The sequence below is a fragment of the Cupressus sempervirens genome, chromosome 6 (genome assembly GCF_028749045.1).
Source record: "Cupressus sempervirens isolate cs-2001-9-10 chromosome 6, ASM2874904v1, whole genome shotgun sequence".
Lineage (NCBI taxonomy): Eukaryota > Viridiplantae > Streptophyta > Pinopsida > Cupressales > Cupressaceae > Cupressus > Cupressus sempervirens.
This window is the reverse complement of record NC_143123.1, coordinates 70,327,223-70,353,383: the sequence shown is the minus strand read 5'-3', so window position 1 is coordinate 70,353,383 and position 26,161 is coordinate 70,327,223. Positions and strand designations below refer to the sequence as shown.

The window sequence follows — 26,161 nt, the reverse complement described above, 5'->3', positions numbered from 1 at the left end:
TGTTAAAAAGAAAACTATTAACTATTGATTAATATGGTTAGATTCATGTCATGTACGTGTCATGCAAAATCTTTTAAAAATAGTAAAATATGTTGCATGCCTCGTTATTTCTATTTTGAGGAAACTTCTTGTTCCATTAGTGCACAAAAGAAAATAAATAAATGTATCTCATATAGTTCACTAGAATTTATTTATCTATGTAAGCATAAATGTATTGATCTTAAATGCATAGTATCAAACTCATGGATACACACAATGTAAATTTAACCAAAAACATTGGGCAACCATATGGACCCTGCAAGAGGTGTTTGATGTTGCCCGTAAACCATTATCCAACATTGCCTACAAATACATATAAAAATTTAGTCAATATTTCCTCTTAATCTAACTTATATTTGAAGGAAATACTAAGAAAATATTATTTAATTTAATTTTTTTATTTATTAATGTACTTGATTAAAACTAAAATCAAGTAAAAACAATTTTATCTATGTATATTAAAGAAGGTCTTTCTTCTAGGTTTGTCCTAGTATGCTTAATATTGTAGTTAGTTCCTATGATTTGGTGTCCTCTTATCAGTATTTCACAACATTACATTAAGAATCATGAAATTAAGTGTGTTAAAAGAGTATGTTAAATGCTTTGAATCATATAACAAACTATTTGTAAGGTTTTGAGGAAGTATGAGAAGTGCATTATAGACCTGAAACATGCATTTTTTTGTCATTTTGTGGCAATACATCAGTGCTAGGTTGGTTTAATTTGAACCCTTCGTGAAAGATTTAGTGAACATTGGTGGTTGCATCAAAGTGTCATTTTGCCGTAAGGGACCTATAACATGTTTGGAACTGTCTAGCAAACATGTTTGTATTAATATCAGCCCACTTCCAATGAACTAGAGATGTAGTTTTAAGGGTGTAATGTTGTAACTCCAATTTAGATCATTAGTGAATGTGGTCTATAATGAGGCATTGGGAGACACATACTCTATCCACTATCGATATAAGTCATTTCTAAGGTTAATGTCAAACCTCCAACAATCAATTCTAACACAGTTTCCAAAGTTTCCATGTTAGTATTTCATCGGAGTATTTGTAAAGTTGTGCCTATAATATGTACACAGCTAATATATATCAGACTTGAATGATAGTAGTGTGTTTCAATATGGAAGGTGGATTATTGTTCTTGTTACTATTGACAATGAATTCTGAATTATAGTTTTGGGTGTAATTCAATTTTGTATGTTATTGAATTCTGAATTTTTTTTGGTGTAATTCAATTCTGTATGTTATTATTTTAATATTACATGTCTATTGACAATGAGTTGTGAATTATAAAAGTATATTATTGAGTACTGAGTTTGACCATTGAAGTGTTGCATGTTAAGGTTATTATGTTTAAATGACATACTTTATCCATGCTTTTATATAAATGTAACACATAAATGTAAATTTCCCTACGTATTTCAAAAAATTCGATATTTATACAATTATCCCTTTTCCCGTCCCCGAAAATCTCCCTCCTCCAACCCTTCCGCCCCCAGTCCTCTATCATCCCTGTCCTGAAAGTTGGGGTAACACTGGTTTTGGCTGCTTAAACATTCAAGCAAGCAGCAAGTTCGGGTATGTGGAGTTTCTAATGATGGCAGGAAAGAGACTAAGGCGGTGCTTAGAATGGGGAGGTTGAAAACAGAAACTTATACACTACTGAAGGCTGCGATCAACATCTGATTACAGAGGTGAGGGCATATCAAGGATATATCCACCCGGAGACTACTATACACGAGATCCCCATGGGTTTCGCTTTGTGCAGTTCTTTGATTCTGCTCATGCAGCAGATGTAAAATATTACATGGATAGACACGCAGCAATTATGATAAAAACAAAGTGCAGCCAATTTTTGGATGAGTGCAAAAACTGACTAGTGAGAGTAGTGCAGCTATTGATGAAAATGATTAATATCAACGCTGAAAGCATCAATAAATCAAATAAGAGACACTAACAGCAATTTCACAAAGCAAAGTCATTGACTATTATAAGAAAACAATCGTTAAATAAGCAGTGATGAACCAAGGTGCAATTTCTTAATGAAGGGGGACCTCATAAGAAGACTGCAATTATATGACAGAAAGTGGAGCTGGTATTAGAAGACAACAATGTTAAAAGCGTTTCATATTAAAAACGGTTATGAAAGGCTACAATAAAAGACAATATTATCAGAAATTTATTCTGCCCTTGATCAGACTTGCAGTCAATTTGTTAAGTTTGTAATCAGAATTTGTCCTAATATAGTGAATCAATCATCAGTTGAGATAGCAACATGTAAAGTTGGTGCTTTTCTTTAAGAATTCATGCTTGTAGGTTGGTGCCTTAGGTTGGTGCCCACAAAGTGTAGGAGTTGGTGCTCATTAAGTTAGGCATTGGTATGCCTAGTAGAATGATGCCTACAAACATTGCAAAAGAAGAATTATACAAAAGCAATTGTTTGTCTTGTTTTTCTCTCGCACTAGATTTCCACTTTAAACATTATGGTATTGTGTTCGTACTTGATATTGTTGTTTGTGTTAGCTTCTAGCCAACTCAGCTATGTGTGGTAACTAAGTTTGAATGTTATTGGACTGGATTGAGGATAAGGAAAAAGTTAAGATGTAAGGGACGATCATATCATGGTGTGCAGTGCTTCACATGGCATTCTGTGCTTTGGAGAATGTTTTGAGACTGACTGTTAATACGTTTTAATGCTTTTCTACGCATTACATTTGGGATCACCTTTGGAGGATGATGCAATGTGTATGCTGTATGCTTTGATCATAACATTTGGCGAAGACTTGCTGACATGTGTTTGGGTCTCCTTACCACATTTCATATTTTTGCTCATATTAGTCGACTATGTACTGATATTATCTATATTTCTCAAGGTGGACCTTGGTGATGTTTCTGATGGACTACTATGCATGCATGGGTAAATAGACGAAAGAAGCATGACAGAATGTAAGATTATGGAAAAATATATATGGATTGAATGTGAAGAGTGAGTAATGCACAAAAAGAAGTGTATAAGTGTGAATTGTTGTATCTAATGGAAAAGTTGAAGAAGTCAAAAGTTATGGGTTGTCAAACCAAATTTTATGTTTGGAAGAAGCTTGGAAGCATTTATGAAGGAGGCAAAAAGATTAAACCGATCAAGTTGCAGATCTGAAGAACAAGTTTGACACTTTGAAATTGCCAAAGCATGAGAACATTGAGGGTTACTTGCACCAAGTTACTGAAAAGGTTAACTCTATCAGAGGCTCCTGTAGAACTCTTGAAGACACTGAGGTACTGCTAAATGATGATGAGAACAACGACCAAGACATATAAAACTCTGTTGATTTCCATTCAACAGAATAATGCCATGAAGAAATATAGGTTTGGAGGAGCTCTATGGTGTTGTCACTGCATAAGAGCTGTCTGAATTTGAGGAGAACAATATGAGAAGAATGAAGTTGCTTTGAAGGTAATCAATAATGCTGAAGATAAACTTGATTAGAATGAAGAAGCATTTTTTGTCCAAAGACTGAAAAAGACACAAGAAAATATAAAGGTATTTGTTTTACTTGTAGAAGAGTAGGACACTATGCTACTAAATGACCCTTTAGGGAAGATAGAAAGAAACTTGATGATGATGAAAGGAAAGAAAACTACAAGAGATGCAACAGGAAAGTTAAGATGGATAACAATAATAAGAGGAATAAAGAATTCACAATAGAGACATTCAAAAAATGAGGATGGAAATGGTTCAAATGATGAGGTACTGCTCATGGTTATCAAGGAAGATGGTAATAATAGATGTGCCAATTAAAATACTGAAGAAAAAAAATGCTCTACATACAGAAGAAGAATCTGAAATCTTAAACATTGATCTAGTTGTTCAAATTATATGAGTGATAGAAGAGTCTTTGTAAATCTTGAAGGTTATGATGGAGAATCAAATCGTTTGATGGTGAAGGCTTTGATTGTATAAGGCTATTTCTATTGATGTAAAGCATAAGGCTAGTGATGTTTACTATGGTAAGGATCTAAAACAAAGTCTTTCAAGCGTGTACGATTATGCAATAGAAGATTTGAGGTTAGCATTCATGAAGGAATATGTGGAATCAGAAAAGGTTCCAGAATACTTGTCGTAGAATGCATTAGAAATGGTTGTCTTTTATCTAAAAAAGAACAATGTAGGCAATCGCTCTTTGGTACTAAAAATGAAAAAAATAGTTGTGGCATGCAAGAATCAGACACATCAACTTTGATAACATTATGAAGATCAATTTCTCTAAAGTTGAAAGAGACATATTGAAGATTACCAAGCCTTCTAATACTGAATATAGGGAATGTCAAATGAAAAAGAAAATGAGAAACATAATCAAGAAAAAAGAATATTTAACAACAAGCCTCTTCAAATCGGTACACACTAATCTATACAGACCTACAAAAACAAGAGAACTTAATTGTAAAAGGTACTTCATATTACATAAGATGTGTTGACATTAAGGTCAATTTGTCTATCAGTGACTCAACACTTCGTCAAATGGTTACATTGCTACCGAGCTCTATAGTTGCTACCAAGCTTATCATTCATCCAGCAGTGTTAACCAAGTGTCTCAGTTGCTACCGAGCCAAACAAACAATTTGCAGTTCATGTCGAGCTACATAGCATCTACTGAGTATTAGAGACAGTTTTCAGTATAGCCCGAGCATAACAGTGTCTATCGAGCTATCCAGTGGATGTGATGAAGGCTCCAGTGTTAGCCAAGCTCTACAATGTCTACCGAGCTCACAGTGTTAACTCAATGAATCTAGTGTTGACCAATTCATGCAATGTCAATAGAGTGATTCAGCAACTACCGAGTTTATCAGTGTTCACCGAGTCACACAGTGTTGACCGAGTTCAAGCTACTCGAGTGTGATCAATATGGACCGAGCTTCAACTTCAAAGGAGTGCCAAAGTTTGCCAAGCATTGACAGTGTTTGCCATGTATCAGAACACCACCAAGTTTGTCTTCAGAACCCGAGTTACAGCAATTGGGCCGACTTTGTGAATTATGATGAATTTGATATTGTAGCTAACTCCAAAAGGTAATGAATTGGATTCGTATATATGTAATGCATTGTATCATATACAAATAAGTATGAGAAGAAGAATAAGGAGTATATGAGTGCAAATTGAAGAAGGCTACAAGCAGTATAAGGGACATCAAAGATTTATCTATCATAGCCAGGTGATAATTGTAATACAAAGAATCTTATTCAGCAAATCAAAGTTGCAGATCAGAGATCAGCCACTGATTCATCCTAACAGGTGCATCAGTCAAATCCTTTAACAGGGTAGACTTAACAGTCTTTTGCCAAATCTCCTAACAGAGTGCATACTTCAGTGTATGTTTGTAAATTCTTTAACAAGGTGGACCTAACAGTCCTTATTGCTCCTAACAAGATTGATAGTGGTCAATTGTAAGCCTTAACAGATTAATTTTATAGTGCAGTACTAAAGCTTGTGGGTATCATCCCCACCCCAATTTTACTTTCTAATTGGAAGGTTTCTGAGTCACCATATCTTGTGTCAAAGTGTTATGAATGTTTTATTGCTTCCATTCTTTCATGCATGCAATTAGATAAGAATAATATATGAAGGATTAATTGGCGAAGTAAGAAAAAGTTTAATTGGTTCCTGATTCACCCCTCCCCTCTTAGTAACCTAGCCTACCTTATATTTCCAACATGATAATTATTCCAGAGTGACATGGGTGACTATCCTAAGAGAGAAGTTTGAAGCATTCAATAGAATTAGAATTCAACAATCTACTTAAAAATCAAATTGATGCTAGAATTAAATGCTCAAGGTCTAATAGAGGAGGAGAAAATACATCAAATGAGTTTGATAGTTTCTATGAAAGGCATAGAATTAGAAGTTAGCTATCTACTATGAGGAGTCCACTGCCAAATGAAGTATTTAAAAGGGAAAACAAAATAGTTGTAGAGACGGCTAGAATAATACTAAAAGATGCTAGTTCACCTGATGTGTAATGGAGATATGCTCTGCACGTTGTTTTTTACCTACTCCACAAGATACGGATCAAAGTAATCATTCAAAGACTATGAACTATGGTTTTGAAAAGCACATACTATCAAATATTTTAGAATCTTCGGAAACAACTGCAATATCAAAAGAGATGAAGGCTTAAAATCTTTTATGCAAGATCTAATGAAGGTATCTTTTAAAGGGATATTCTACTAAAAGAAAGGCATGTTGATGCTATAACCTGAGGTTGAAGAAAGCAATAGAAAGTGCAAATGTCAAAGTCAATTAAGTACGGGATCAGAGTTCTCTAGAAATAGAGATTGAATTTGAAGTTCTTGTTGTTCATGCAGATGCTAAAAAGCTCCATAAAGTAATCAAGGATTGGTGGACGAAGAGAAAGAATACAAATAAAATCAAAGAACGCCTACTAAATATGTTCAATGCAATCATTCAAAAGAAGAAATCAATAGAGTCAAGGATAAAAATGTGATTGAAGCTAAGTGGGAATTACAGAATAAACGTAATAGAGATGGAATGTCACTAGAAACAAGGCAAAACGGGTATTTAAGAGTTACACCCAACTTGAAGGGAAAGGTTTTGAGGAAACATTTGCTACAAAAGCTAGGAGGGAAGCTATTAGAATGTTCCTAGGTTTTGTTGCTTACAAACATTTCAGTGTATCAAATGGATGTTAAATCTATTTTTTTGAAATGTGTTAGAAGTGTATATAGAACAATCAGATGGTTTCAAGCTAAGTCACAAGGTTTGAATCTGACAACTATGAACTTTGGATGAAGTTCGGCATGGTGTAAAAATTTCAAAAAAAATCGACATTAAAATCACCTTATATATTTTTTAAAAATTAAAAAAATACAATAATAATTTTTAAAAATACCAAATATTAATATTTTACTACCAAAAAAGATAAATAGAACATACATAACATACCAATGTTTTTTTGATAAAAAAATATACATAAAAGTATTTTATATTGATAAAGAAATAAAAATAATATACATTATAATAAAGCTATAAACTATTAAAACCTAAAACTGAAATGCAAATCTTTGTTAATTATTGCCAGGACGTGGTAATTGTCGCTGCTGACGGGAGATCGTTGGGATCTTATAGCAGGTGAGAGAGGACGAGTTGTAGCTGCCTTCCAACCACCTTACAGGGACCAGCAACCACCACACATCGAACATACGACCAATAGATATGGCGAACAGGGACGATTTTAGATGTCAAATGCAGATGATTTTAGACGCTAGATGCCAAATGATTTCAGATGCCTCGACCCTCCATTGATGATAGCAAATGATTTCCAAGATGCAACAAACGATTTGCCCTATGTTACATCCCTAATTTTTGCTTGATTATAATGTTGTTGTAGTTATTGGGACTTCAAACAAAATTGAGTTGGTTGGTTAAATTGTTAATTTTTTTTTACTTCATGTGAAAATGAAGTGTTAGTTGTTCATTATGGTTTCATGAGAAATTGAAGAGTTGGTTAATCATTATGTTTCATGAGAAATTGAAATAATGGTTTTCGTTATGGTGTTATATGAATGGCATGTAGTTTAGCTAATATGATTATTTTATTTTGATTAAATAACTTAGATTATATTATTACCTTGATAAACTTCTTTTGCAAGAACGCGACGGACGGGGGAAGCATTGCTAGAAAAGGAAAGGGCATGTGGGCACCTCCTACCATTGAGCTACCAAGTATGGAACCTAAACCACCTTAGTCAAAGGAAAACTAAACTAGGCAAGCAAGCATATACCATATGATTGCCATGAGCTAAGTTGGTCTATGCATTTAATAAGCTAATTAAATAATAGATCTAGAACGAATGGTTCCATAAATATGTGTTGGGATAATCTCAAAGGCTTCCTATTATAACAAACATGTCTTAATACAAGGAAAGCATGACACCTACATATACACATACATGTGTAAATGCAACAAGTATATGAACATATACGCTTAAAATATGACATATACACAAGGCACATATAATTAGAATTTTGCATATATGAATGTGTATGTGTACATGCATATATAGGTATAGGTAGATACAAGATGATGTCCCTATACTAACACATTGAGAACAAAATTAATAATTCCACCTTTTGGCATAGTTTTAATATTATTATTATTTTGAGTCATTGGCCTTTAGTTCCAAGTTGGGCTGACAAATCATGTTTGTAATAGATAGAGTTAATCAAGAATGAAGGGACAGCCACACCGAGATTCATCAAGGATGACCAGCAAGGTTGAGATGAAGGGTGTGGTCTAATAATCAAAGATTATGTGAAATAACCTACAAGAGAAAAAGAATAATCAGCACTAAACAAATCAGTATTGAACATAAGCAAGTAATTTAGACCAAGTCATCTCATGGTGTTCAATGGGTATAATCTTGTTGTCAAGTCAAGCGGTGGGTGATCGGGCACATGCTGTCCATGTAAATCTCTGGCCAGTGTAGGTTTAGTGGCATGCTTGTAGTTGTGATCACTAGAGGTCAAGGTTGCTAGTAGTTGGATAAATGGGCCAATGGGAAGGACTTCGTAGCCTAACTGTCTGCATAGTCAACACTCTAACACCAAGATGCTCAGTGATAGGATAGGGGTGTCCCATGCCTAGTCTTGGGTAGGGAGGGTCTTTCTCAATTGAGATTGTGTGGGGATATTCAAGGGTCTGTAGTTGGGAGGTTAAGCCCCTGACAATGCTTCTCCTTTCCACTAGATGTCAAGACTTGCACAAGACAGAGATGATTTGCATTCAAGTTATCTTCTTCAAACGGGTACTTTTCTTTTATGTAATTGCATTTTCAATTGAAGATATGTTTAGCTGGTCAATATTGTCAAATCAATTACTCTCTTTCAATGGACTATTCAATTAATCTGTTATAACCCTTGATCTCTTTCATTTAAATATGTAAAGTAGTTGTTATAATTGTTCTTCATGTGAATATGAAAAGTATTGTATATTTTGTTTATATTTAATTGCTTAATTAGGAATGAGAAAATAGCCTGTTACATCCTAGCCATCTTTCAGAAAATTGATTCATTTCCAGTAAACAAAAGCTTATTTATAGGTTCTTTTTTGCCGAAAACATTAAAAAATGTTGTAATGAAATATGTTTTCAGCAAAACGACAACCAAACTACTACCATACAAATTTTCTGCCAAATTTTAGAGTTTTTTTTTCATTTTTTATGGGTTTGCCGAATTTCAAACCTAAAGCCAAAAATTCAACAAACCCTATGACTTAGGTTTCAAGCAATCAAAAGATTCAAATACGGTTTTTAGATTGAAGAAGGTATTATATGGACTTAAGCAAGCTCCCAGGGCTTTGTATGCTAGACTAGATAGATATATGATGCAATATAAAATCAATACAGGTACAAAAAGTTGTGATCTTTTCTTTAAAGTTGAAGGATATAAGTTGCTCGTAGTAATTGTATACATTGATGATATAATTTTTGGAGGTGATCGAAATGATTGTAAGCAATTTGCTAAAGAAATGCATAAAGAATTTAAAATGTCTATGATAGTTGAGTTGTCATTTTTTCTTGGTCTTCATGTTATCCAGTAGGAAGATTGCATTCTCGATTCTTAGACCAAGTACATCAAAGAATTGTTGATGTTTAGAATGGAAGACACTAACTAGGTGTAACTCCTATGGCTATTGGTTGTTGAATTAACAAGGATGATGAGTCTTTGGAAGTTGATCAAAAATTGAATAAAACTATGAGGTGGACTGTTATACTTGACTACATCAAGACATGATATTATGGCATGCAATCAACTCGGCTATTAGATATCTAGCAAGTCCAAGACAATCCCATGAGTTAATAATTAAAAGAATAATCAGATATTTGAAAGGCACTTTGGATTTTGGTCTGAGGTATAATTGGAAAGGTGATTTTTCAGAAGAAGCTTCCATTGATTTTGACTGGGCTGAATTTGCAAATAACAGAAGTGAAAGTGGTGGTGCATTCTTCTAGGATGACAGGTTAGTCTCTTTGACAACCAAGAAACAAGACTAAGTACTAATATTGCCTATTTTTCTTCAGGTGTGGACCAAATTTAATGTTTTTGCTCATACTGGCCAACTAAATACTGATATTGCCTATTTTTCTCTAGCTTGACCTCATAAAATTTCTAGTGGACAACTAGTATACATGCATGTGTAATGAATGGAAGAAGCATGACAACATGTGAGGTAATTGCAAAATATACGTGGATCAAATGTGACGACTGAGCAATGCAGGAAAGGAAATGCAAAAGTGTGAATCGTTGTATCTAACGTAAAAGTTGGAGAAGTTAATCAGGAGATCCTCTATTGTTCAGATTTTCTCTGTTTCTATTGCAAGACAATAAGCTCTATTTGTAGGAGTATTAAGATCTATATTTGTTGTGCAAGTTCTCTTTGGAATAATGAGTTCCTTGGCAAGTGTGCCTAAAATAACAAGGACAATGAGTTCCCTAGATTTTGGGCTAAAAGTTTGCAATCAATTGTTTCATGTAGGGAGTAAGATTCTCATTGTCATTTTTCCTACATAGGATTTTCCACATAAACTTGGTGCTTATGTGTGCTTTTATCACTATGTGGTTTGTTGATAATTAATTGGATCATAATTAATAACTAAGAACTGTGACAGATTTAATAAAAAAAATTATACCAACTCAACCCCCCCTCAACATCATGATGTGTTCGACAATATGCATACATGAATACATTCAGAACCGCATACACACACGTACACAGGCAGATTGCAGACATACATACATACATGTGCCTTTAAATGCACGCATCCATACATCGATACACATACATCCATACATGCATCTATACGGCAGTGCATTCATAAATGCACCCATGAATCCATGGACACATGCATCCACCCATACATGTCTCCATCCATACATGCATTCATACCTACATACATACATGCATCCATGAATGCATGTATACATATATGCATGCATTCATTCACCCACACATCTACACATGGATCCCTAAATACACACATACTTGCATATATCCATACATACATCCATATATATATATATATACATGCATGCATGTATACATACACGCATGCATGTATACATACACGCATGCATGCAACAATAACTATCCAGCCAACACAATTCACCAAATTTTACAGTTCGTTTCTATGTGTTAATCAAAGTAACCAGACTCGCCATGAGTCAGCGAGTCATTTCACCCCTGCCAGGTCAAACTGACCTGTGACTCTGACTCGGCAACTCAAGTTTAGTGACTCGCATGACCCATAAGTCACCCTCTGACCTGGCTGCGGCTAGCAAAAAAATCGTCCAATTTTTTTTTATGTTTCTTTTTTATATAACCCTAATAGGGCTTCCATAACATTTGTATGTGACAACTAGAAAGAAAGAGAGAGAAAGAAGGAGAAATAGGGAGCCATTTTTTTGCAATCAGCTGAAAGGAAGAGGAGAAAAGCTCACACAAAGCACATTGGAGCAGCTAAATACTTGCATTAGGATCATCGAGGAGTTTATAGGAGCTCTTGTCAACACTTATCAACTCATTTGAAAGAGGTTAAAGTTGATTTTTTGGGAATTTACATGAAAATTTTCTCTATGTTAATGGTTTTTTCTTCTTTATAATTGTATTGTCATTTTTTTCACGTTTGACTTTCATAAAATACAATGCTCGAATAGTAACTTTTGGTTAAAATTGTCTTATTGCAGCAACCTTGACATTTTGAAAAAATAAAAAATTCCCTAATCATAATGGTTGCTCCTCCTAAAAAACCCAAAATCAATCCAAGAGATGAGTGTTGGAAGTACACCATAGACTTCCCGAGTAGAGGTAGAAATCAAACAAAATGCTTATTTTGTAAGATCATTAATAGTGGGGGGATAAATAGATTGAAATACCATATTGTTGGGATACGTGGCCATGATACTGAGCCTTGTAAGGAGGCATCTACTGAAGCTAAACATTTTTGTTATGTTGCCTTAGAAAAATATGAACTAGCAAAGGAATTAAGACAAAAACAATTACAAGAGTTTGCTCAAATTGGTTCTCGTGCACCCTCATCTACATCTACATCTACATATGTATCTAGTTTTACACCTGTAGGTTGTGTTGGAGAGGGTTGTTCCCTTCCTCCCTTTCGTCCTAATGCTTCTACATCTATTCCTATGTCTGACCCTGATAGTGGCTCTGCCCTTGATAGTAGCACTGGCATTACCTTTCACCCTAGAGTCAGAAAATCTATTTCTACTTCTAGGTTGGACAAATATTTTGTACCACATACCACTCCTGGTGCATAGCCCTTCCTTGAGAGCACAAGTTGGTTCAAGGAGATCCATGCAACTGGAAGAAGATCAATTTGCAAGTTCTAGTATTTCTACAACATTCCATTTATCGCAGCCAGGTATTTAATTTATATTTGATTTTTTTAACTTCTACTTTTAAATTAAACTTTGAAAATAATATTTTATAATTATAACTTGATGTTGAAATTTACTAATTTAAATATTTCTACATATGTGACAGGACTCCTTATTGGCAGGGCATGATTGATGCGGTTGCCATCTGTGGCCTGAGCTTTAAAGCCCCCACTAAGGTTGAGTTGAGTGGCCCCCTCTTACTAGAAATGGTTGACAACCATAGAAAGACTTGGAGCCAAAAGGGTTGCACCATTATGACCGATGGATAGATAGATAGGAGGAATACGACTCTCAAAAAATTTCTTGTTTCCTGCAGAGGTGATTGATCATCTTGATTTGTTTAAAATTTAAATTTAAAATTATGATTCATTGATCGGTCAATGGTAATTATCTTGTTTTACTTTCACTTTCAGGATCCACCATGTTTTTTGAAGTCTATAGATACTTCCTCACATGTCAAAAATGCGACATACCTACGTGAGGCTATTGAGATCATAAAGGAGGTGGCGACTAGTAATGCAGCTAATTATGTTGCTACAGGTAAAATTCTAAGTTTTTAGATTTTAAATTTTAGTTTTTGAAATTTTCTTCATCTAAATTTTTACCAATTAATTTAAAATTGCTGCAAAGAAAACTATTGATGGAGAGGCACCCAAAAATCTTTTGGACTTCATGTGCAGCCCATTGCATTGACCTCATGTAAGAGGATATTGGCAAGCTTGAATGGGCAAATCACTTAGTTAACCAGATGTGTCTGCTGAGGAGGGGGTGCAGATGCAGATGCGAATGCAGGAGGATGCGTCGATGTGGGAGGAGGCATAGCGGATGCTTCTAGGAAGCATTGGTGTCTCCTACGGATGTGCGCAGGGTGCTCCAGAGAGCATCCGAAGAGCATCCAGGCACATCCCATGAGAATCCGAATGTTTCCACTACCCAGTCACTTAAGTTACTTAAAAAACATGTGCTTTAATTGTTTTTTTTTCCTTCTATTTGCTTCAAAACCCTAAAACAGCCCTAAAAGAGGCCATTCATTGCCCATTCTTCTCATGTTGTCTTCAATTGGGCTCTCTTCTCATTTGGTCTGCATTGTGAAATTCTGAAAGCAAGGTCATTAGTTTTGAAATGATCATTTCTAGGGTGTCTATTGAGCTTCCACAAAGGATGAATAAGCATCTAAGTAAGCATTCAATCCATTTCATGAGTTTTTTTAGTGATTTTTTTTAGTTCTGCATGAATTTTTCAAGTTTTAGAAGAAATTTTTCAAGAAATTTTGTTTTTTTTGTAAAGAAATGGAGTAAGTTTTTTTAAACATTTCTAAGTTATTTTTTTCTATTTTCTTGTTAGATTTATAGTTTCTATTGTGTAAGAATGGCCACTACTGATAGTCAAAGTTCAGCAACAGGGAAAGAACGAAGTGATAACTTCAATATTGATGTGGCATCTCCATTATGGAGACACACCACAAGATTATCACAGGTTTTCAGAGATGGGTCATACATTTGGAGATGCAATAAATGTCATAGTAAACCATTCAACAGCTCATATTCTCAAGTCAAAGCTCATTTTATGGGCCCTACTGGTAAAGGCATAGCATTGTGCAAGGCAAGTAAAGATGGAAAAAGGTTGAGCGATGTACAATTAACCGGATTCATAAAAGAACAAGAGGCTGCTGATCGTTTAGTGAGCAAATCAAAAACAAGTTTTTACAAATCTCCATCTACAAAGAGCAAAGTGAATGTGCCCACTGATCATGTTGCATCCTCCAAACATCCATTCTTGGAAGTGGTAGAGGAGGATGACGAAGTAGAAGTTATCACCCGCAAAAGAGGTCCATTGGATCAAGCATTCAAAATGGAGGCAAGAGAGATTGCTGATGAAGCAATTGCACGTTGTCTTTATGCCAATGGTCTTCCTTTCAATTTGGTAAGATCGCCATATTGGAGGGAAATGTTTGCATCCATCCTTAGAGAACTAGCTAATTACGTTAGCCCCAGGTATGAAAAGGTACATACTAATCTTTTGCAAAAAGAAAAGATTTCTACAGACAAAGCTCTTCAACCAATTAGGACATCTTGAAAATCTTCCAGCATAACAATAGTATCTGATGGATGGAGAGACACAAGAAACCGACCATTGATAAATGTGATTACAATGTCCCCCAAAGGGGCAATGTTTTTGAGGGCTATTGATTGTGAAGGACAAGTTAAGGATTCACAATTCATTTCTAGAATTCTCATTGAGGCAATAGAGATGGTGGGTAGTAAGAATGTGGTCCAAGTGGTCATAGATAATGCCACGAATTGTAGGCGTGTAGGTGCTTTGGTTGAGTCTCGATACAACCATATTTTTTGGACACCATGCACCGTACACTCTCTCAACTTGGTCATGCAACAAATTGGCACCCAAATAGATTGGGTGAAGCAAATATACCAAGAGGGAGAGGAGATACAAATGTTTGTAACAAACCACCACATGTCACAATCTATATTCAGATCATTCTCCAAGTTAAAGTTGTTGAAGGTAGATTTAAAATTGTAATTATTTAGTTTCATTTATTTATTTATTTTGAATAAGTTTTATATTCATGTTCAATATCAAATTTCTTGTTTATAACATCATTTTATATTTGATGTCATATTGTCAACTTGCTTATAGGTAGCTGAGACTAGATTTGCATCTTATACTATTGTTCTGAAACAACTACTCAAGGTGAAATCGGCATTGGGCCAAATGGTTATTTGTAACCAATGGGTCATATGAAAGGCTTCAAATTCAAAGAGAGCCTTGAAGGTCAGGGGTATGATCTTGGATGAGCACTGGTGAGCTCGTGTGCAATGTGTTGGATTTCACCAAGCCTATCATGACTATGCTATGTTTTGCCAATACAAATGCACCTTGCTTGGGGGATGTGTACGATAGTATGGACACCATGGTAGAAAAGGTAAAGTTTTCTATAAAAGCACATGAGACTAACCCCACAGAATGTGAAGCCTTGTGCAAAAAGGTGGATGATATCATTCATCATCATTGGGAAAGGATGACTACCCCATTGCATCTCCTTGCATATGCCTTATCTCCAAGGTACTATAGCCAGGAAATACTTGCTATGCCAAATAGAATTGCACCATGTACGGATGAAGAAGTTGCTACTAGGTGCTACACTACATTTGCAAGACTCTTCCCAGATGATGAAATACACAAAAAGTTGAGGCAAGAATTTGGCTTATTTGCTTCAGGATCAAAACTTACTCCATATGCAATAAAGGACCAAAATGACATGGAAGGTATCACATGGTGGTTCATGTATGGTCAGCCATTCAAGCATCTACAACCTCTTGCAATCAAGATCCTCTCACAAGTTTTCATTTATTTATTTCTAGCAATTGTATTCTACACTTTAGTGTTTAACATTCTCTAATTTGTTTTTCATGTGTATGTTTAATTTTAAAATTTTAAAATGTTATGAACACTATTCAAGTTGCAAGTTCTTCTTCTGCTGAACAGAATTGGAGTACATACTCCTATATCCATTCAGTGAAGCGCAACCGGTTGGGCTCAAAGAAAGCTGAGGACTTGGTTTATATACATACCAACTTGCATCTTTTGCCATGTAAAGAGGATGGATACAAGGAAGGGTCAACCAAGCTTTGGGATGTAGCCCCTGAATCTGTAGACTTGGATGCAACACTTCAGAATCTTATTGTGATGGCAGATGATGATGTTGATAACATCATAGCACGTGCATCTAGCACAATTGGAACCATGCATGGTTCAAATGAATTTGCAAGTGTTGCAGCAGGAGGAGATGATGAGAATGTGGATTTTTTTGAGAATCCTTATGATTTTGAATGACTGAATGTGATTTGTGAATCTTGAGCATTGACTCTTGATTGATCAACATTGAAGTTTTGAACCATGAACTATGTTTTGATTTTGTAATTCAAACTGCATTGCAATCTTGATGTTTTGATTATTGTTATAACTTATAACTTATTTCAATTTGATTATGATAAATTATAATGGTTTATTTTTGTATTATTGTATATTTGATATTTCTTGTATTTCTTTGCATACATTGTCATAAATTATAGTTGACAACTTATATATATACTTATGTACAGATGCACCCAAATGCATCCAAAATCGCCAAAAAAAATCCACACATCAGCACCCCGCACCTACATCAACATTAGAACCAGAATCAATAACTTAGGCAAATCATGTGTTGATAAGGCCAAAAATATCTACAAGTTCATCTATAATCATGCATTGGTCCTCAACATTTTGAGGGATTACATGGGGAAAAAGGAGTTGGCTCATCCCGGTATTACAAGATTTGCCTCAAATTTTATCACACTAAAATCATTGTTGGATTCAAGGTTTAGAATTGAGGTGCATGCTTGTTGGTCCGAACTAAACTTCCTCGTCCTATGCTACCACCCCTACAAGGATAGATGCAGCAAACAAAAAATTGATGAAGAAGGTTTTTGGGACCCTTGTAAGGAGATTGTAGAGGTAATTTGAAAACTTAAAGTGAAAATTTATTTATTGATTAATTATTATATGAATATTTTTGTTTTATTTTCACTGTGCAACTTTGCAAAGTTTTGTATTTTAATGATCATCCACTCAATTGTTTTTTGGTTTAACTATTTTGTAGGTCATTGAGCCCCTCGTAATCCTCCTATGAGTTGCTGATCGGTAGAATCCTGCTATGGGCTACATAGATGAGGGCATGGATAGGACCAAGGAGGCCATTAGAGCCAAATATGCAAGAGTTGAGGAGAAGTATGGCCCCATGTGGGACATTATTGATAGGAGATGGAAAAATCAGCTTCATAGACCCATCCATGCAGCATCCTATCACCTCAATCTGACATTCTGTTTCTATGATGATTTCAATGCAGATGAGGATGTTCTTAAGGGCCTATACACTATGATAGGGAAGATGGCAAGCACTAGTGCCACAAATACATTGATTGAGATGGATGCCTATAATAATTCATTTGGGCCCATTTTTGGAGGCCAACTATGCAAAGAAGGTCGAACAAAATTGCAACCAAGTAAAAATTGTTGCTTATGCATTTTAATTTTATCATTTAGGTTCTAGATTTAAAGGTGGAAAAGAGACCTAATTTTTTCTTTTCTTTTCCTTTTTTCAGATATATGGTGGCAAATGTTTAGTCCTTCAACCAAAAACCTTCAAAAAATCGTCATCCACATACTGAGCCAGCTATATAGTGCTTCCAAATGTGAGCCCAACTAGAGGATGTTTGAGTACATCCACTCACATAACAGGTTGTCAATGGAGAGGATGAATAATCTGGTCTTTGTGTATTACAACATGTGTCTTAGGACTAGAGAGATCTTGGATAGTAACACCTCTCTGATTACTCTAGAGGAGGTTGATCCACAGTCTAAGTGGGTTACTAAGGCTACCGAACCTATCTTCGATGATGAAGACATAAAGTGGATTGACCAAGTGGACAAAGACATTGAGGTCGTGGCTATGGCAATGGATAAGCAGAGAGCTACAGTTGATCCTAGTGACCCCTCATAGGCAGATACTATGGCTAATATGTCATCCAGGACCTACCTTAGATGCCTTACTAGGAGGCATAATATAGATTACTCTATGGCTGAGGTTGAGGATCTGGATGAGGATTAGGAGCCATAGCTAGACTTGGTTTTGTTTACATATGTTTGGAACATTTGATGATGACTATTGATGTGATGGATTTCATGGATTTGATATACATTTTGATTTTAGTCTTTGATAATATGTAAAATTTTGAATTTTATATATCTATGTTTGTCATTTCCTTCAACTACAGTATAACTCTGTGCTTATAAGTTATGAAATATGTAGTTGACGTATGTTTATGTATGTGATCAAATTACCTTCTATTTCATGATGTCATTGTGTCTTTAAGCTTTATTCAATAATGGGTGCATGGAATGTTCTTGAAATCCTAAAAAATCTCTAAATTTCAAGGGTTTTGTCACTTTGCCAAGTCACGACCAAGTCCGAGTTGGGTCACAAGTCGAATTGCCCTTGCTGACTCAAAGCCAGGTCCAAGTCTTGGTTCTATGATATTAATTGAAATAAAAATCACAACACAACTTGTTCAAAATTTTATTCTAATCAATAAATAGAAAGAAATTGTCAAATCTGGTAAATTTATTCAGTTGGATACCCATTTTGCATATACACCCATGCATGCATACGTACATTCATGCATCCTTGCATGAATGCATACATCCATATATGTTACATGCATTAATGCAATGCATACATACATGCATCTATTCACATATGCATGCATCCACACATCCATGCATATAGCATACGTACGTGCATTCGTACATCCATGCATGTATGCATCATACATCCTTATGTAAATGCATACATACATCTATGCATGCACACATGTACATAGATGCATCCATCTATAAATACATGCTTGCAGACATCCAGCATGCATGCATATATACATGCATACATAAATCCGTGCAGACATCCAGCATGCATGCATATATACATGCATACATAAATCCGTACATGGATCCATCCATTCATGCATTCGTACATATATCCATACATTCATACATAGATTCATGCAGACCTACCAACATGTATGGATGCATCCATACATGCATATATGCATGTATAATTTATAGATATATGGATGCATGTTTGTAAAATCTATGAACGTACATAAGCATGTATGAATGCTAAGATCATAGAATCTGTATCATTGAAGCTATGACTATGAGTTTGACAATTGTGATTTTAACATCAACAACCCAGAGCTCCATGTTGAATTATCATTATGACTTGAATGGAATTCCTTACTCACATTCAAGTATTTAGCATTAATAGTTTACTAAATTACTACCAAATATCAATACTACTTTAGTCACTCTCCCACTCTATTGAGATTTCAATATCCAATTAGATATCAAGCCATTATTATTTCTCCGAGACACATGCCGCCCATTCTATTTAAATATCAAATGGTTCAATCTCAAACAGCCAAATGTAATTTTATCCATGCCAAAAAGTGGTAATATGAGTCTTATTTTAACTGGTAAAGAATTATCTTTCACTATTAGAAAGCAATTTTTTGGAATCTTCTGGATGCTAATAATGTTTAATAAATCAACATACTTTATAACATCAAGGAATACAGAATAATATCCGTGTTAAAATATGGACTATAGAAATCATCCCTAGAAATTTTAATAGTTGTCTTTTGGGATTCTATTTACTGTATGCTCCACGGTGTACCATGAAGGCAACTCATTGTGAATTGGAAGGATTTGGCAAAGATCATAAAAGGCTATTTGATAATATTGCACACAGGAACTCATTTATCTAAAAATGTGTTGTAAGGATACAGATTTCCAATTTAAAGGCATGAACTTTGAAGACAACAAATAAACCACTTTTTTACAAAATAAGGTTACAAACCTCGTTAACTGTAATCCTCCTTTGAGTGCCCATTCTATTAAGAATGGATAGATGCGTCCAGGGATGTAGATACTCATTGAATGATCACTCTTTTGATGACAAACTCCTTGAAAAAGTGCTGCAAATGCCTCCTCCGATATAGCTATTGAATGACCTTCAAAACTAAAGCCTGTAGTATATGCTCTGTATAAAAAATGAAATGATTTTAATGAGCCAATGACCATGCAATAACTGAGAAATGTTTTAAATATAGTCGTGTGCTTTGGAGTGATATATTTAAATGAAACCATGCTTGACAATCATATGATAGTCACAGAACTCAATCCACAATAGAAACTGACAGTAAAAAATGTAGCACAGCTTTCTGAAGGCCAATATTTTACTGATGCAGACAACCTCTTTTGCTGCAAGTTCAATACTCTTTTCTCACTGATAATAGAAAGAAGAATGAATGAAAGAAAAAAATGGCAAATTATGCGCAAACTCCAGGTATTCTCAGCCTTATACTCTGTTAGCTCACAGCGGACAGAGAAACAAATGTAACATATATAAAAGATGACAGCCGGAAAAAGATCCTGTTATTCTTGAATTTGAATATGACAAATTCACCTTGAAAGTGGTTATCCCAGACCAGTCTTCAAAACTCTTAATTTTCTAATCCAAAGCAACATACTCCCCTCTAGTAACAGAATCTGCTATTCCAAATAATAAAATAAAAATTTAAAAACTACCAAATACCCTACTATTGGTTACAAACCCACAAACTGAAGTCCCAACAATATCTCCTAAAAGAGTTTGAGCACAAAAACTGATGGAGAGGGACTTAATTAGCATTAAATTAATGGTTGGTTACATCGTTTATTCATCCTAAAACTCAAGAGCTCAAAAGTTTGACCTGAACTCCATTAGGAAAAAACATAGCAAATTTCTCAAGGTTAAGTGACAGCAGAAGTCATATGTTTTGAAGTGTTAAAGTTTTAAACTGTTTTTTTTTTCTGTTTTTGTGCTGCCCAAGGCTGTCTTCGATAAATTCACAAGCTTTTCGGAAGAATCAAGCTATGAATCACAGGCAGGTTACTCATCTACCTGAGAAACTCATCAGTCTGCTAAGTGCTCGTCAATCTTTGGAACCATGGTTTCACTATTTAATCACCTTCAGATTTCAATACAATGGATTCTAACGAAAACTTTACTATGAAATATAAATCGACATAAAATTTGCCAACAAAGTAACTTGAAAAATGAGGTAGCATAAGAAATACTGTATTAATTATCCTATTTTGATGTATATATCTGGATTGACCTTGCTCATCCGCTTTTCCTTCATTTGTCCTAATCAGCATTTGTGTATGCAGTTTTTTATCCCATCCTTTAAATATAGGATATCCATAAACACAGAACACGCACCTAATTCTGAGAGCAAATTCTACAACCTATGTTGACTAGTAGTTTGTGGAGAAATAACTAGATTTTTTGTTAAAACCTTTTGAAGACAAAGCCACTTTAGGAACCAATTTCAAACTTCCACAGAGGCCAGTCTGTATCTGTAAATAAATGCTGGCTATAGTTGTTCAAATTCGATGACAATTTATTGTTCCGGATTATGAAACAACCCAAAGATGAACATAATTCTAGCAAGCCAGAAATAAAAAATGTTGGAAAAAGGAAGTTGAAGAAGATTTTTGAAATGTTGCTAGTTATTTGTGAAGTTGTCATTTGGCCCTTTACAGATTATGTCTTCATTTTCTATGTTAGATTTTTCTGATACATACTCACATGTTAGGCTCCTTCAGTAGGAATGCTATGTTTTAGAGTAATGCTTCACAAGTCCCAACTACTTTGAGTGGTGTCCATTAATCTGTATGGTCTTGAATAGTCTATGAACTTAGAAAATAGATATGCACCAGCGAGTCAGCGTGTATTCAGAACAAAAAGATTTATGAGCAATGAATCCAGGGGACTCACACCCCCCCCCCCTCAAAATCTTGAAGTACCTGTTCCCACATGGGGTACTTGGAGTACCCAAGTACTCCCACTTCCACCATTCTCCAAACACGTCACCATCAGGAAGGATACTTGAATTTCTATTTGAATATCGATATTTGAATGTTACTATTGGATACGAACCGTATTACTATGTTGAATGTTCAATGGTTCAGATTTGTGTTGCAATTTTTCTATGTTCAAGTATTTCAATTTGGTATATTATACTGAAACGTCATTTCATAACTATTATTCAAGTTCCATATGTATAGTATACAAGACCCTCCCGCCACCAACCTCCCACCATACCAAGATTGAGGCCCTTCGCCCCCCGTCCCGGAAACTCGTCCAGGTGTACCAACTTCCCAACATACCCCAGCACCGGTGCTACACAGTTTATGAGGAATTATAAGGACAATGACATTAAATCCTACAAGAATTTAAACCAAATGCATTCAAAACAAATATTAAATTTTATGTATTTGGTTCAAATTTGAAAAGCTAAAAAGAACAAAATAATACATCACACTTTTGCAGACTCTAACTCTAGGCAACTTATTTATAATCACAGACACATTAGAAACAGTCACTAACATCATTTCACTACGTAATATTTCTTACACTTCGCTTAAGAACAAAGCATCCATTCATTCATGGGTCAAAAGAGAACAACAAATTAGTTGTAAAAATGTACACAAAACATTCTGCTATCTAATATTTTTATATTTACATTGAACAGTACAAACAAAAATTGGAAATCATACTGTAATATGCCACCCTTCACTGCTACCCATGCATCTGCAGGAGCCACATTAAGCATCTGGCGTATATCTGTCTCTCGCTCATGTCCTATCACTCTACTATGAAGCTTTGAGCAAAGGCGCACATCAGATTCTTCCATTAGTCGTATTGTATAGTCTGCAGATTTACACACAGTGTCAGTAGTGAAAAGAGGTAAAACCCAACTCAACGTAAAGAAAGAGTAATCATATTTTTCTTCATAAAAAAAATTCATAATGTCTAATTTTACCTTCTTTCCTCATTTCCCAAGCACATAATTTCTCACTCATTGAACCTTGAAAATAAGAGACACATTCAGTGGGTCGAAACCCCAGCTTTGCATATAGAGAGAATGACTTAGTATTTGCTGCAACCTGAAGCAAAAATCCATTTGATCATAAGACATGATAGTCAATGTTAGATTATGCTTGCATATCAAACATTATCTGTTGAAAACAACCAGTTCTTTATCATACTGCATGTATTGGAAATTTGGACCCTTATTGCACCCGAACAGAAAATTATGGCAGAATGTTTAACATCTAGATTCTGCACTTAAAGAAGGGTTGATGAATAATTTCATGTTTGTTACACAATGCCCATTTGTAAACATCTAAATAATTAATTAGTATGAATGGTAACTCCTGGAAAAGTAGTCAAAGGAATTCTCATTTTGGTTCTTTGTAAATCTTCATATCACTCATCTGCCAAAACTGCCCAAGAATTTATTATTCTAAGAAGACAAATGCACCACACTAGTACGTATAAAACTGTCCCTATTCAAAAACGGTTTTCATGAACTTGGGCCATCTTGACAGAATGATAATTCGAGCATTTGATGATTGAACCTAAATCCGGTCTGATCTTACATTTTGAAACCCACCATATACATAGCTTCACAGATCATGCCCAACTCAAAATATGAGCAATGGATATTCGATAATCTAGAAAAATGCTGTCAAAGTTTATTTGTATGGTTAACTCTGTTTCTGACCTAGAGCAAGACTTCTTTGACAAATTTCGAACTACTGGACTGCATCCCATACACACTTCTAAAATGTTAAAGAAATGATTAATAGCTAAACAAATGTGCAATATGAAGTTCCACTCCCAGGGTGCATTGGACTCTATATCGCTTTCAGATAGACATAGGATGATGCAAAGTACTCAAACTTATGTCAAATGCAAGCAATTTGCCTATATTTATTACCTTTACTGACCTGTGCCAACAATAAAGCGTGAAAGATAAAAGAATGCATGTGTAAAGTTGTAAACCATACAAACATGTTATGGATACAATTGTAACATGTGCGCCAACACAGCATGACACTGTAACAAGATAAAGCAATTGCAATGATGATAAATTGGGTTCAAGCCCCGCTCTGTACCCTCCAAACGGCTGCTATTGGAATGGAAGCCGCACCTGAATTTCTCTGTGGCTTGTAAGAATTAAAGAATTTTCTAGGTGATAGTGCAATTGATCTTGTACATTTCAGTAATGGTGACTTCTTATCCAAGACCTGTTCTAAAGATGGTGAATCTCCGCTTAACAGGAGAATCCAATGATGGTGGGTGAGTCTTTTGAGACTTGGCTTAAAAGGTTTCAAGATGTTCTAAGCTTGACTAATGGAGATCATTGGGTTGTATAATTTACAGTTGGAAAAAATTAAATCAAGATTTAATTAGGAAATCTTAGGCTGGGGTCTTGTAGAAGGGGTATTCCTAAAAGATTAGAACTCAGTTGCTTGCTATATTTTATAAATATTTAATGATTATGGTCCCATAAATCTAGTAGTCTACTTTAGTTAAAGCTTTAAATTGTTTGATAAGTGAAAAAAAAACATGGTGTGTCAATTTCTAGTCCCATTCCTCTTTCGCTCTTAAATATGGAACTACCTCCTATTTTGAAAAAGTAGGGATGAGCTTCTATTTAGAAGATTTCAAATAATCCTATTCTGAAGTAGAAGATTTCAAATAATACTATAGTTAAACAAATTTTTGTTCATTGTACTACCCTCTTCTTCAAAAATAGAACTTAAGCCCCCTCTTACGAGAGTGAACAATCACAAACCTAACTTGGTTAAGTCCTGCAACTGGAATTGAAACATGATGAAAGCACAGCAATGACATATCACCTGAACAAGACTGATGGATTTGGCATTTGTAGCATTTGCCCTCTCCATCAGAGCACACATAATTGTCTTCCCTACTCCCTTGCTGCTACAAGCAGGGTCAACAAACACAGGCCCAACTACTTGAAGACTTTCTCCTAAAAAAAATGATAAACTGAAATCCTTCAATGCGATATAAAACACAATATGCCAAACATTTTAATAAATCTCATATTTCGAAAAGAACTAGAAAGGAAAAATGAGGTATTTTATAGGCTGACCTGTAAAATGGAGGAAAGCGGCACCAATTGGTTGACCCGAGACTTTATCCAAGGCAGTGACTCCATAGCTCTTTGGAGAATGAAATATCCGACGGATAACTTCTTCAGCAATCTCTACTGTTTCAAATTCTACGGAAGGAGGTACCCCAACAGAGACGTTGAATTCTGCGAATGCGTGATACATAATGGGTGCCAATGCTTTCAAGTCCTCCACGTCTGAAGCTCTTACACTTACCTCCATTGTTAGTACCACGTATTACAGAGTTGGGAATCTGTAATTCCTTGGCAAAGTCTGAAGGTTTCTGCCAAAGGGTATTTAGTATTATGGCAAACTCCATGGTCAGTAGTCAAAAAGCTTCTCACCGGTAAGATGTTCAAACCATACTCTATAAACAAATCAATTTTTCTATCGAATGAATAGTTTATGGTATGTCTTGTAAATCTGTGACCCCATCCAAGAGCGGGCTTATTGATTCAGGCTACTGTTTGCAGCATTAAGCGGCCTGTCAAGAGTTTTTTCGTTCTTCGTTCGGGAAGAACCCTGATTTTGCCGGAACAAGTGTCACCCGGAAGATTACATATTAGTTGGAGAACCTACCTCCATTTTAAAATAATATAATCGGGCCGCTCGAAATGTTTGAATGGAGGCAAAGAAAATTTCCCCGTCACCCCGTGTCATCCGTAGGCATTTATAAATGCGTTCACATGTCATCCTTTATGCTGTATGACTCTTCATCTTTTTTTTAAAACAAGTAAAAGTATTATATCATCTCCTCATGACGTTTTTAATGACGTTTTTAATGTTGATGGACAATGACAAAAGGGTAGAATAGGATGCTGTGATTGTGTTTATGATACGTTTATCTGTTTAAGTTAAATTTGACAATCATTTACACGTCAAAACTTTAAATTTTATTATAAACATATTACACTTTTAAACACCACATAAAATATTTGTTAAAATTATAATTTTAAAAATAAATTATCAATTTTTTTAAGAAATTAAATAAAAAGTTCAAGTTAGC

The 26,161-nt window shown here is 35.1% G+C and overlaps 1 protein-coding gene across 1 annotated transcript; it reads right to left on the bottom strand.

Moving 5' to 3' along the window:
* On the bottom strand, positions 1-25,723 carry LOC149551190 (uncharacterized). Its single transcript, XM_089786767.1, has 6 exons — positions 25,137-25,723; positions 24,880-25,013; positions 22,995-23,118; positions 22,729-22,882; positions 19,982-20,164; positions 1-342 (listed from the first exon to the last, which is right to left on the bottom strand). The coding sequence occupies exons 1-6, from the start codon at positions 25,375-25,377 to the stop codon at positions 264-266; spliced, it is 915 nt and encodes a 304-aa protein (XP_089642893.1). The 5' UTR covers positions 25,378-25,723; the 3' UTR covers positions 1-263.
* Positions 25,724-26,161: the final 438 nt, after the last annotated feature.

Coding starts and splice junctions, on each gene's coding strand:
- LOC149551190 (XM_089786767.1), bottom strand. CDS start 25,377: ATGGAGGTAAGTGTAAGAGCTTCAGACGTGGAGGACTTGAAAGCATTG. Junction 25,014..25,136: donor CGCTTTCCTCCATTTTACAG/GTCAGCCTATAA, acceptor CATTTTTTTTAG/GAGAAAGTCTTCAAGTAGTT. Junction 23,119..24,879: donor AATCCATCAGTCTTGTTCAG/GTGATATGTCAT, acceptor TTTTTGCTTCAG/GTTGCAGCAAATACTAAGTC.